This window comes from Aquarana catesbeiana, linkage group LG04 (genome assembly GCF_042186555.1).
Source record: "Aquarana catesbeiana isolate 2022-GZ linkage group LG04, ASM4218655v1, whole genome shotgun sequence".
Classification (NCBI taxonomy): domain Eukaryota; kingdom Metazoa; phylum Chordata; class Amphibia; order Anura; family Ranidae; genus Aquarana; species Aquarana catesbeiana.
The window spans coordinates 559,852,445-559,865,734 of record NC_133327.1 but is presented as its reverse complement, the minus strand read 5'-3'; the positions used below and the strand labels follow the sequence as shown (position 1 = coordinate 559,865,734).

Genomic DNA, 13,290 nt, shown 5'->3' with positions numbered 1-13,290 from the left:
CATGGTAGTTCATTCGTTCTTCCTGTCAGAATGTATCGGTTTTCTCGTATGATGAAGCAGATACTTACAGGTCTGCAAAAGACCTGTATGGCATCAGCAATCCGGTGCAATTACATTGTAATATATGATGATATACCTCAACTCCGTACAATGCAGAATCGGTGTCACTTGCCACTGGATCTGGCCACCAGCCGCAGGACATCACGATAGCTAGCCACCGCAGCGCGTGGCGGTAGCCGGCCAGCAGCCGCAGCGCGTGGCGGTAGCCGGCAGTGCGTCGCGGTAGCACGTCTCTTTGTAAGGCCGTGACGCAGGACGTCACGATAGCTAGCCACCGCATCGCGTGCTGGTAGCCGGCCAGCAGCGGCAGCGTGTGGCGGTAGCCGGCCAGCAGCGGCAGCGCGTGGCGGTAGCCACCAGTGGTAGCAGGTCTCTTTGTAAGGCCGTGACGCAGGACGTCACGATAGCTAGCCACTGCAGCGCGTGGCGGTAGCTGGCCAGCGGCAGCGCGTCTCTTTGTAAGGCCAATTTGTAAGGGTTTCCTTTGTGCAGTGAAAGAACTCTCTACAAGTCGAGCCTCTTGCAGCCTCTGCCCAGTGCTGCGGCCTCAGCATGGAGTCCAGCATTACAAGTCAGGAGCCAGGGAAAAACCGGCACATGCACAGTTGATTTAAACTTCCACTCCTATGAGATTGAGAATCTCATGAAGATGGACCCAACAGCGGTGATGTGGGCAGTGATGCGACCAAGCCTGGTCTCTGCTCAACTGCCGCTTAGCTCCTTCAGTGCGCCCTGTGCAGCCCGGCCTCAAACAGGGCATGGACCAGCACGGGGCTTGGTGATGCCTTCTCTTAATGCACATTTGACAATGCCAGTGTGAATGGGGCCTAACAGTAAGGTCTTCGATGTCAACAAAAACCAGAGTATCTAATTTTTCTCCACTCTATCCAGTACAAAAAAAAGTCTTTTGGCTGGAGTTACACAATAAAACTTGTAATCAGACAGAAATATCTCTTGGCTTTTTTGAGGGGCGAAGGGCAGCAGTGGTGAACACTAGAATTTGGGAGAGATATATAAATGTGAAGCCACACATCAAACTTCTCACATTGCTTCATATGATTAGTAAAAGTAAATTGTTGTACAGATACATTTCCCATTCTTGTGTTCCAGTCGGTGCTTACCATGCAGAAGATGACAAGGGTGAATACACATATTACTTGAATGTTTGTGATAAGACGCGTGGAGGAGAATGCTCGGGGGAAATGTCTTCCTGTCAGTTTAAGAAAGCTGGCAGCCAGAGTAAAGGTGCAGGCTCCTATAAAAACCAGGTGCTCAGGTATGTAAATGCACGCCGTGATGTGTACTTTATCGTGGTCTGTCTTAAAGGGGTTGTAAAGGTATTTTTTTTTTTTTCTTTAAAAATAACAAACATGTTATACTTACCTTCACTGTGCAGCTCGTTCTGCACAGAGTGGCCCCGAACCTGCTCTTCTGGGGTCCCTCGGCGACTGTCTCAGCTCCTCCCCGAAATAACTAACCACCTTAATGCGCGCTCCCTCGCATGGTGGTTCGTTATTTCGGGCGCGCTCCCGTGATACAGCCGGCGGCTATAGCCACTCGCTGTATCACTCGGCCCCGCCCCCCGGCGCGCCGCGTCATTGGATGTGATTGACAGCAGCGCGAGCCAATGGCTGCGCTGCTTTCAATCCATCCACTATAGCCAATCAGCGACCAGGCTGATCGGCTGAATGGAGGTCGGGAAAGAGCAGGCAAGTTTTTGAGGTGTCAGGTAAGTAAAACGGGGGGGCTGGGGGCAGCGGTATTAAAAGTTTTTTCACCTTAATGCATAGAATGCATTAAGGTGAAAAAATGTATACCTTTACAACCCCTTTAAATAAATAATTCAATGGTACTTTTTATTGGGATTGTTTCCTTGATTAGTGGACTGCTTTTGTTGGACGACTTGTTAAATCTAAAGTACAGGCAGATATAAAAGACACAAATTAGTACACTTCTGTATTTATTAATGCATCACTGCTATTATTATTATTTTATTTTTTTGTTTTAATGCAAGCATCGTAAGTACCAGAATTTGACTTGGTATCAGCCAGTAGAGTTCAGACTAAGGCTGGGTTCACACTATTGCAAATTGGATATGGGTTTCCCCACATCCAATTCACATGTCAGGAGACTGTGACCGGCTCTCAATGGAGCCGGTTCACACCCTTCTGCAGCAAATTGCATAGGAGCCTTGTGTGTCTTCTGGTCCATTTCAGGTCCGAATTCAGCCAAAAATTCAAACCGAAATTGGACCTGAGACGGTTAACAAGCACGCACCATACCCCTGCTGTGAGCAGCTCCGTACTGCAGTGTGAACCCAGCATAAAGGAGGGTATTTTTTAAAATTTTTTTTTGAAAAAATAAAGGAGGGTGAAGCAGCACAAGGATTGCAGCTTACCAATTTTTAAAGCAGTATTAACCCTTTTGCTGCCAGGCCCTGTGCTCCAGTTTGTACATTAAGGTGGCCAGACCATTTTTTCAATTTTTCCTTTGCTTTTTTTTTCACTTATAGCTTTCAGAATTTGTGAAAGACCCCCCCCAAACCATATATTTTCTGAAAACACATGGTCGGTAGAATAAAAAGAAGGTGCTACTGATTTTTTAGACCCCACGGTATTTGCGCAAATGTTTATCAAACCAATATATTTGCAAAAAATACACTAAAACTATTATTGGCCGGGAAAAAACACAGAAAATTTTACAAAATTTTTACTAAATCTAAAAGCTTAACCTGTATTGAGTTAATAAGTAACAAATATTTGTAACTTTTAAATTGCGCCTTATTGCAAAATGGTGAAAATTGAACAGACGCAAAAATGTAAATACCGTATTTATCGGCGTATAACACGCACTTTTTTCCCCTTAAAATCAGGGGAAAATCGTGGGTGCGTGTTATACACCGATCCCCGCCGTTTTTTTTAGATCGCGCGGCGCGCCGACATACACATCTAAGTGTACAGATTCAAATATGGCGCCGGCAGACTCGGCGGAGCAGAGCGAGCGCCGCAGAGATCTGAGGTACTGGGCGGGACTAGGCGTGACTGTGAGCGGAGCCGAGTACATTCGGCTATGTGTATCTCGGCTCCGCCCACTCCCTCCGATCTCTGCGGCGCTCGCTCTGCTCCGCCGAGTCCTCTGGCGCCATATTTGAATCTGTACATTCGGATGTGTATGTCGGCGCGATCGCAAAAAATCGGCGGGGATTGCAAGGCTGCACTGGGGCAAGGCTGCAATGGACACTGGGGAAGGCTGCACTAACAAGGCTGCAATGGGGCAAGGCTGCACTGACATGGCTGCAAGGCTGCAATGGACACTGGGGAAGGCTGCGCTGACAAGGCTGCACTGACATGGCTGCAAGGCTGCAATGGACACTGGGGAAGGCTGCACTGACAAGGCTGCACTGACAAGGCTGCAAGGCTGCACTGGGACAAGGCTGCAATGGACACTGGGGAAGGCTGCACTGACAAGACTGCACTGAGAAGGCTTCAATGACACTGATAAGGCTGCATTGATGGGCATTTAAATGTAAGTTTTTCTTTCTCGAACATCACGGGACACAGAGCCACAGTAATTACTGATGGGTTATATAGGTATCACTGGTGATTGGACACTGGCACACCCTATCAGGAAGTTCAACCCCCTATATAATCCCTCCCCCTTGCAGGGATACCTCAGTTTTTACGCCAGTGTCTTAGGTGATGGACGTGTAAAGATGTCCTGTGCTGAGCTCCAAAGGGAATATCCTAAGATCCTATACTGGGGCAAGCCAGGCGAACCGGATCCATTCAAAGTGTCTTTTCATGGCCGAATTGAATGGTACCCGGGCCCCGTGTCCGAAGAAACGAGGTTTTACCCGTAATGCTTCTCTTTTTAGAGAGCTGGACCCCGCAGATCAGAAAATGGCTTTAAACTTCCTAATTTCTGGCGAGGTGCTTTACGGTCCCAGAACTGTTGGATCCCCCTACTGATGGGGGCCCCAGTCTCTGACGGTTTTTTCAAACGGAGCCCACCGTGAGAGGTGAAGATTGGGTCTGTGTAAACAGCACCCTGCAGCTGGATAAGGTAAGAGGAGATTCCACAGAATTTTTGAGTTCTAGTGGCTTTTCTCCTTTAAGGTAAATGCATGCTATGCCTATTGTGACCACCGGGGGCTGCCAAGAGCAAACCTGCACATGCTGACTGTCTGTCTCAGGTGTTGTAATCGCTGATTATGTCCCAGCGTCTCAAGCAGGCTGCAAACAGGTAAGGTGGAAGGGGGGATTTCTCATGTTTGAATGTTCCCCCCCCAGGCTAGAGAGGGGCCACAGGGGTCTAGAAAGTGGTTATACCACCCGGGCTCTGGGGCGGTGGTAAGGTGGGACACAGGCATTCTCCTAGGCAGCATTTACTGAAGTAACACCAGACTGAGCATTGGGTAGCAAGGCTTTTAGCCAGACTACATCGCTCAGCGGGCAGTGTTCATTTGTATACCTCACACCTTGTTGTTTTGCACTATGGGTAGAAGAGGTTCAAGCACCCCAGGAACCAGAGACACTAGGGGATCTTGTTCAGGTTCTGAGGGCCCCCTGTCGGCAGCATCCTCCCCCCTAAAGATGGGCCAGGGACGGCTAGCCGGGGAGAGCCATCGGGGTCAGGGGCTACACCTGCCTCTGGCACTTCAGCCCCTGTATATATTACACAAGAGGTTTTTTCCTCAACCATTAATGGTCTAGAGGAAAGATTAATGGCCGTGATTACGTCTTCACTCAGTGGAAGAAAACGCACTAGGCTTTCCTCTGTTCCCCAAGACCCTCAGACAGAGGAGCTCTGGGATAAAGGAGATGAATCTCTTTCAGAGGATCGGGATGGGACGGATGATTCCTCTTCGGGGGAATCAGGTGGAGAGGGACCCTCTGCGACTTCCCAAGAGGAGAAAGTCTTAGTGCAGATCCTCACTGGATTGGTCCGCTCCACATTTAAGTTGCCCATACCTGAAACTGCTAAGGAATCCTCTTCTGCTTTGGGGTCACTGAAACCTTTCCAAGCAGCACATGCTTTTCCTGTTCATACTTTACTTGAAAAGCTCATTTATTCTGAGTGGGATCACCCAGACAAACGTTTTTTTCCGCCGAGAAAGTTTTCAACACTTTATCCGATGGAAGAAAAGTTTATTAAAATGTGGGGAATACCGGCTATTGATGCCGCCATTTCCTCCGTAAATAATAGCCTGACTTGTCCTGTAGACAATGCTCAGATGCTCAGGGATCCTGTAGATAAAAGGATGGAATCCCTATTGAAGGATGTTTTCTCCTTAGCAGGATCAGTGGCCCAACCTGCAGTAGCAGCGATTGGAGTCTGTCAATACTTAAGAGACCATGTTAAGCAGGTCATCAAAGTATTACCTGAACAGCAGGCCCAGGGGTTTGCTAACCTTCCAGCGGCCTTATGCTTTGTGGTTGACGCCATTAGAGATTCTATCGTGCAAACCTCCCGTCTTTCACTGGGGTTGGTGCATATACGTAGAATCCTATGGTTGAAAAATTGGTCAGCTGAAGCACCATGTAAGAAGCTACTGGCTGGGTTTCCATTTCGTGGTGCAAGGTTGTTTGGAGAGGACTTGGATAACTATATCAAGAGAATCTCTTGTGGGAAAAGCACTCTCTTACCTGTCAAGAAGAAGAGTAAGCGTCCCTCTTTCAAACGGACTCTTTCCCCAGCGCCGGGGGCTTCAGCCTCCAGGCAGTCTCGACGGCCGCCTCCATCGGGGTCCAGAGACAAGAGTCAACCCCAGGGACAAAAGAAGTCCTGGGGAAAGAAGCCTACTAGGCAAAACACTAAGACCTCTGCATGAGGGGGCGCCCCCGCTCACTCGAGTGGGGGGAAGACTGCGACAGTTCTCAGAGCTCTGGCACGAGGACTTCCAGGACAGATGGGTAATCTCCACGGTAACCTTAGGGTACAAGCTGGAGTTTCAAGAATTCCCTTCTCCTCGGTTCCTCAGATCAAAGGTTCCCAGAGACCCAGAGAAGAAGCAGTCGCTCCTTCTAGCGTTAGAGCCACTTTTGTCGCAGGAGGTCATTATGATAGTTCCCGCAAAGGACCAGGGATTGGGCTTCTATTCCAACCTTTTTACGGTCCAAAAGCCAAATGGGGATGTCAGGCCCATTTTGGACTTAAGGGATCTGAACCGATTCCTAAGGATTCAATCCTTCCGCATGGAATCAATTGGAACAGTAGTTCCCACCCTGCAGGGAGGAGAATTTCTGGCATCAATAGACATCAGAGATGCATATCTGCATGTGCCCATTTTTCCTGCTCATCAGAAGTTTCTGCGCTTCGAGGTAGGAGGGCGCCATTTCCAGTTTGTGGCTCTGCCTTTCGGGATAGCCACTGCACCTCGAGTGTTCACAAAGATCTTGGCTCCTCCTCTGGCCAGATTAAGGGCTCAGGGTATAGCTGTCATAGCATACCTAGACGACCTGCTCTTGATAGACCGGTCGGTAGCCTCTTTGAATGGAAACTTGAGGACCACAGTCAGGTATCTAGAACACCTGGGTTGGATCCTCAACTTAGAAAAGTCTTTCCTAAAACCAGTAAGAAGACTGGAGTATTTAGGTCTGATTATAGATACAAGCCAGGAGAAAATATTTCTACCCCAGGCAAAGATCACTGCTTTGAGAGAGCTGATTCTGACAGTAAGGACCAAGAAGGGTCCCTCAGTCCGCCTTTGTATGAGGCTACTAGGGAAGATGGTGTCTTCATTCGAAGCAGTTCCCTATGCTCAGTTTCACTCAAGAATGCTGCAACACAGTATTCTGTCGACCTGGAACAAGAAGGTTCAGGCATTAGACTTTCCGATGCACCTGTCGCATGCGGTGCGTCAGAGCCTCAATTGGTGGCTCATACCCGAAAACCTGCAGAAGGGGAAATCCTTTCTACCGGTTACCTAGACGGTGGTAACAACAGATGCCAGTCTGTCAGGTTGGGGAGCAGTTCTGGAACAGGCTGCGGTCCAAGGGGTATGGTCCAAGACAGAGAGGACCTTACCCATCAACATTCTGGAGATCCGGGCGATACATCTAGCTCTAAAGGCCTGGACTATCAGGCTACAGGGTTGTCCGGTCAGGATCCAGTCCGACAATGCCACAGCAGTGGCTTATGTCAATCATCAGGGAGGCACCCGGAGCCGAGCTGCTCAAAAAGAGGTGAACCAGATCTTAGTCTGGGCAGAGATGCATGTGCCATGCATATCGGCAGTTTTCATCCCGGGAATAGAGAATTGGCAGGCGGACTATCTAAGTCGCCAGCAGTTACTTCCAGGGGAATGGTCTCTGCATCCCGACGTCTTTTGGGCCATATGCCAAAGATGGGGGGTTCCAGATGTAGATCTCTTTGCATCCCGATTCAACAAAAAGATAGACAGATTTGTGGCAAGGACAAAAGATCCTCTTTCATGCGGGACGGATGCGTTGGTGATTCCGTGGCATCGGTTCTCACTGATTTACGCATTCCCGCCTATTCTGCTACTACCACGACTCCTTCGCAGGATCAGGCAGGAAAGGAAGTCGGTACTTCTGGTGGCCCCCGCTTGGCCCAGAAGGACTTGGTATGCAGAAATAGTAAGGATGACGGTAGGTTCCCCGTGGACACTACCGGAACGCCCAGACCTGTTATCTCAAGGTCCAGTGTTCCATCCTGCCTTACAAACGCTAAATTTGACGCTTTGGCTATTGAGGCCCACGTTCTGAAGAGTCGTGGGCTCTCAGGTCCTGTCATATCTACCTTGATTAATGCAAGGAAGCCAGCTTCCAGGATGATTTATCATAGAGTCTGGAAGGCTTATATAACCTGGTGTGAATCCAGAGGTTGGCATCCCAGGTAATGTGTCATAGGTAGAATCCTTGATTTTCTACAGATGGGATTAGAGATGAAGCTGGCCTTGAGTACCATCAAGGGCCAGGTCTCTGCTTTATCGGTATTATTTCAGCGGCCACTTGCTTCGCATTCTTTGGTCCGAAACTTTATGCAGGGGGTGATGCGTCTTAATCCTCCAGTTAAAGCGCCCCTAAACCCCTGGGACTTGAATTTGGTCCTGGCTGTGTTACAGAAACGGCCTTTTGAACCAATAAGTCAGATTCCTTTGGTCTTGTTGACAAGGAAATAGATTTTTCTGGTGGCCATCTCTTCTGCTAGAAGAGTATCAGAATTAGCAGCTCTTTCCTGTAAGGAGCCTTATTTGATTATACACAAGGATAGAGTGGTACTACGCCCTCATCCTAGTTTTTTACCGAAGGTGATTTCTGATTTTCATTTAAACCAAGACATTGTTCTACCTTCCTTTTTTCCAGATCCCTGTTCTCCGGAAGAGAGATCTCTACATTCGTTGGATGTAGTAAGAGCAGTTAAGGCCTATCTAGGGGCAACTGCTCAGATCCGCAAGACGGATGTTTTGTTTGTGCTGCCAGAGGGTCCCAATAGAGGACAGGCAGCGTCAAAAGCTACCATTTCTAAATGGATTCGACAGTTGATCATTCAAGCTTACGGTTTGAAACAGAAGATTCCTCCGTTTCAGATCAGGGCACATTCCACAAGGGCTATTGGTGCTTCTTGGGCAGTGCATCACCAGGCCTCTATGGCTCAAATCTGCAAGGCCGCAACCTGGTCTTCAGTTCATACATTCACCAGATTCTATCAGGTGGATGTGAGAAGGCATGAGGATATCGCCTTTGGGCGTAGTGTGCTGCAGGCAGCGGTACAGGGTCCTCAGGTCTGATTGCACCCTACTTGGTCGTGGTTCCCCCCCCTCAGGTAGCATTGCTCTGGGACATCCCATCAGTAATTACTGTGGCTCTGTGTCCCGTGATGTTCGAGAAAGAAAATAGGATTTTTTAAAACAGCTTACCTGTAAAATCCTTTTCTTTCGAAGGACATCACGGGACACAAAGGTCCCGCCCCTCTTCTAATACACTATATTGCTTGGCTACAAAACTGAGGTATCCCTGCAAGGGGGAGGGATTATATAGGGGGTTGAACTTCCTGATAGGGTGTGCCAGTGTCCAATCACCAGTGATACCTATATAACCCATCAGTAATTACTGTGGCTCTGTGTCCCGTGATGTCCTTCGAAAGAAAAGGATTTTACAGGTAAGCTGTTTTAAAAAATCCTATTTTTTCCCTTAAACTTCCCTCCTAAAAGTTTTTTTCCTTAAAATTCCCTCCTAAACTTGGGGTGCGTGTTATACGCCGATAAATACGGTATCCAAATTTCTCTAAAAATCGGAAGGTTTTCATTTTTCCCTTTTTATAGCTTTCAGAATTTGTGAAAGACCCCCAAAACCATATGTTTTCTGAAAGCATATGACTAATAGAATAAAAAGAAGGTGCTACTAATTTTTTTTAAACCCTACGGTATTTGCGCAATTGTTTATCAAACTAATATATTCGCAAAAAATACACTAAAACCATTATTAGCAGATAAAAACACAGCAAATTTTACAAAATTCCTGCTAAATCCCTACTAAATATAAAAGCTTAACCTGTATGGAGTTAATAAATAACAAAAAAAAAATCATTTTTACATAAAGAAAAAAAATTAAAATCGAATGTACGCAAAAATGTAAATGTAAAATTTTATCAGAAAATCTTAAGGGTTTAATTTTTCCCTTACAGTCTTCGGAATTTGTGAAAGCCCCCCCCCCCCCCCCCCAAAAAAAAAACCCATATATTTTATGAAAGCATATGACCAGTAGAATAAAAATAAGGTGCTATTGATGTTTAAGGCCCCACGATATTTCCGCAGATGTTTACCAAACAATATTTTTGCTAAAAATACACTAAAATCATTAATAGTGGATTCATACATGGCAAGATGTACAAAATTCCTGCTAAATTCCTAGTAAATATAAAAGCTAAAACTGTATTGAGTTAATAAATAACAAATATTTGTACATTATAAATTGCACCTTTTTGTGAAATGATGAAAACTGAAGGTGCGCAAAACTAATAAATAATAGTAAATAATAACAATTTAGTCTAAAAATCCGGAGGTTACCATTTTTCACTTATAGCTTTCAGAATTTGAAAAGACCCCTCAAACTAGACATTTTCTAAAAGCACATGACCTGTAGAATAAAAAAAAGTGCTACTGATTTTTTGGGCCCTGCAATAATTGCGCAAATGTTCATCATATTGCTATTTTCACAAAAAATACACTAAAATCATTAATATTGCACATAAACACAACATAACTTAGAAAATTCCTGCTAAATTAGTTCTAAAGCCTCATTCACATGTGGCATACTAAAGTGTATGCCCATGGGGGGCCATGTTTACCCGCACAGGGATGCACAGGTGTTCCATGTATCCCCGTACAGGCAGTCTCATTTATGTCAATTGGGATGCAACGGCTGCACAGGCATAGCTGCCGTTCCCAATCTGACATCCGTGTGGGTACGTGACCCCGAACGCAGACAGTGAGCTCAGGGACATGCATGCGGCCCTACATGTATGTAAAATTGGGAGCAACGGCTCTGTTTGTGCAGTTGCTACGTCCCAAATGACATCAATGGGACTGTCTGCACAGAGATGAAGGGAACAGCTGTGCATCCCTGTAAAGGTACGCTGTGTGTTCCCTATGTGAACAAGGCCATAGGCCTCTTTCACACAAGCACACTGATCGGGTCTGCCTGTCCCTTTTTCAGGCAGGCCCAATCGGGACCACCCATTGTTCTCTATGGAGAGGCTGATGTAAGTGGACATGTGTCCCTTTACACCCACCTGCATCCGATCCAGTTCGCTAAAAACAGACAGATGGGGATTCCATTCCCCATCCATCTAACAGATCGTATCGGATGGCATCCGATGGAAATGGACAGTCAGTTTGTTTCTATCCGACCGTCCTAGAGAATAGCGAGCTGTGTCTGCTCTGCATCAACAGAGCAGACACGGACCTGTTATCCGCTTGATCAGCAGACAGATCCCCCGCTGAGCAGGCGGATTTGCTTGACAGAGTCCGCTCCATGTGAAAAGGGGTCTTAGAGCAGCCGGTCCATTAGGGGCGCTGGGGCACCGCCCCTCTGCAGGGTGCCGAACTCATACATTTGAGTTTTTTTTTTTTTCTTCCAAGCCACATGATTCGAGCCTGAGGCTCTAATTGGCTTGAAACAAAGGTAGGGCTCGGGGTGCAGAGCATTGCACCCCCAACCCACCCACTTGCGACAATAGCAAATAAATATTTGCTATCGTCTTCTGGCGCATCCTCCTGGCCAGTCACAACGGATCGGGTTGGCCCGGGAGGGGAAGCTGAGGTATCCGTAGAGGGGTGAGTGCAGGCGGACTATATTTGTGTTTGTTTTTTTTTGAGGGGGGGGGGGGTACTTTGGTGAGATATCAGAGGTCTAAACAGACCCCCATGTCTCTTTATTTGAGACAGAGAAAGGGGCTGAAGATAGTCCCTTTTCTCTGCAGCACTTTACTTGAATGAATGAGGAATCTGTATTGAGATTTCATTCATTCATAAAATGACATTCTGATACATTGTAACACTTGCGGTTACAATGATCAGCTGTCAGTGAATATAGGAGCGATCGCTGCCTATATTCACTGTACTACAGGGGGGAGCTTAGTAAACACATGTTTACCAAGCCCCTACTTTATCCCCCCCGCACCGCTCCCCAGCCTGACAGATCAGGAGATCAGTGCAGGGAGGAGAAGGAGAGCAGCCATGGATCGGGGGTGGGGTGCTGTTGGGGGGCGATCTGACTGGCACTGAGGGACACACATCTGGATCCCCCCAAGCCCTATGCAGCACTTGAAGCCAGCAGGAGTGGTTGCAGGATACTGATGGTAGCTGCGGGGGGGGGGGCGTGTTATCAGTCCTGGGGGGTGAAGGGGATAGAAGAGTAGAGTTGGGGCAATTTTAGATTGAGGGGAGCGGCGGGGGTGGAGAGGCAGGGGACAGGGAAGCAGCGGCATGGGTGGAGGGGTGGTCAAATTAGAGGTTAATAACTCTGATCAGCGGGTTGTAATCTGCTGATCAGAGTTATAGAATTGTTCAGCAGAGTCTGCTGAACAATTCTGATGTAAGCTTATGGTCGTTAAAGTGACCATAAGCTTAGGACAACCGAGCGTCTGATCTTTGTCAAAAGGGCGTGTGCCAGGATCTTGTCTTGCATACTAATGTTACACAAATTGTCGTGCCACAAACACGAACATAGTGACGTACTACGAGGAATTTCAGCTCTTGAGCGCCACCCTTTGGGCCCCTCCTGCTAATTTCGTGTTTGAGCATTGATTCCGGGCATGCGTGTTTGTACTTTTGACTTTTGTGTGACGGATTTGTGTACTGACCACCCGAAAATCTGACATGGAGCTGTCGTTTGACAAAAATTCACTAGCCTGTCATCCAACATTTGTTGGCCGAAAATTGGAAAACAATTGTTGACAGGAGCGTACTAATGGTAAGAACTTTGGACAACAGCCTGTTAATGACAATCTCCTTCTGATTTTCGTACCGCATGTACGAGGCTTTAGACTGGCAGATTAAATGGACTTAATTGAAGCTGAACTCCAGCTATCACTTTATAATCATTTACAGCAAACCGTTATTTTCCTTTTGGGATAAAGTTTTCGCATAAAGCGGTTGTAAACCCTGGAAAAAAAAACAAAAAAAAACCTGTAAGACACAGGCATAATGTGCATACTAGCACATTATGAAATGCTTACCTAAGCGCCCGCACACTGCTGAGACTGCTGACATCTTCCCTGGTGTTTATGGTGCAGGCTCTGAAAGTCTGGCACGGTAAGTTGGACCTTCAGAGTGCATGCATCGATGAGGTCACCGGCTGAATGCACTCTGAATATCTCCTAAACTGTGTGCAAGTTTAGGAGATATTCACAGTACCTCTAGGTAAGCCTTATTATAGGCTTACCTATAGGTACAAGTGAAAAAATAAGACTCCACTTCCACTATAAATGAATAAACGCTGACTCTTGTAAGTCAGTGTTAAATGGCTTGTCTCAAACCTCTAACAGATACATTGTCTGGACAGCTCGGTATGTTAAAGTAAGTTGAACAGGGTACACCCGAAGCTCCACAAAGGCACAGTAAATCCGCTGCCATCCGGGCCCCATTCCACATTTATAAGCCTTAGTCACACTCACACTACCTTCTGAACCCCCCTGCTGTATTCCTGGAGGGGCCTTTCTTGTCCTGGCTGACTAGTTTGATCCGGGCCTACGGATTGCTCCACA

At 47.0% G+C, this 13,290-nt stretch overlaps 1 protein-coding gene across 1 annotated transcript in view; it reads left to right on the top strand.

Moving 5' to 3' along the window:
• IGF2R (insulin like growth factor 2 receptor) overlaps window positions 1-13,290 on the top strand; it is a 261,523-nt gene that overhangs the window by 90,785 nt on the left and 157,448 nt on the right. Inside the window, exon 9 of the mRNA XM_073627997.1 lies at window positions 1,171-1,336. Within this exon, the coding sequence (XP_073484098.1) occupies window positions 1,171-1,336 (166 nt within the window). The remainder of the gene's footprint in view (window positions 1-1,170; window positions 1,337-13,290) is intronic.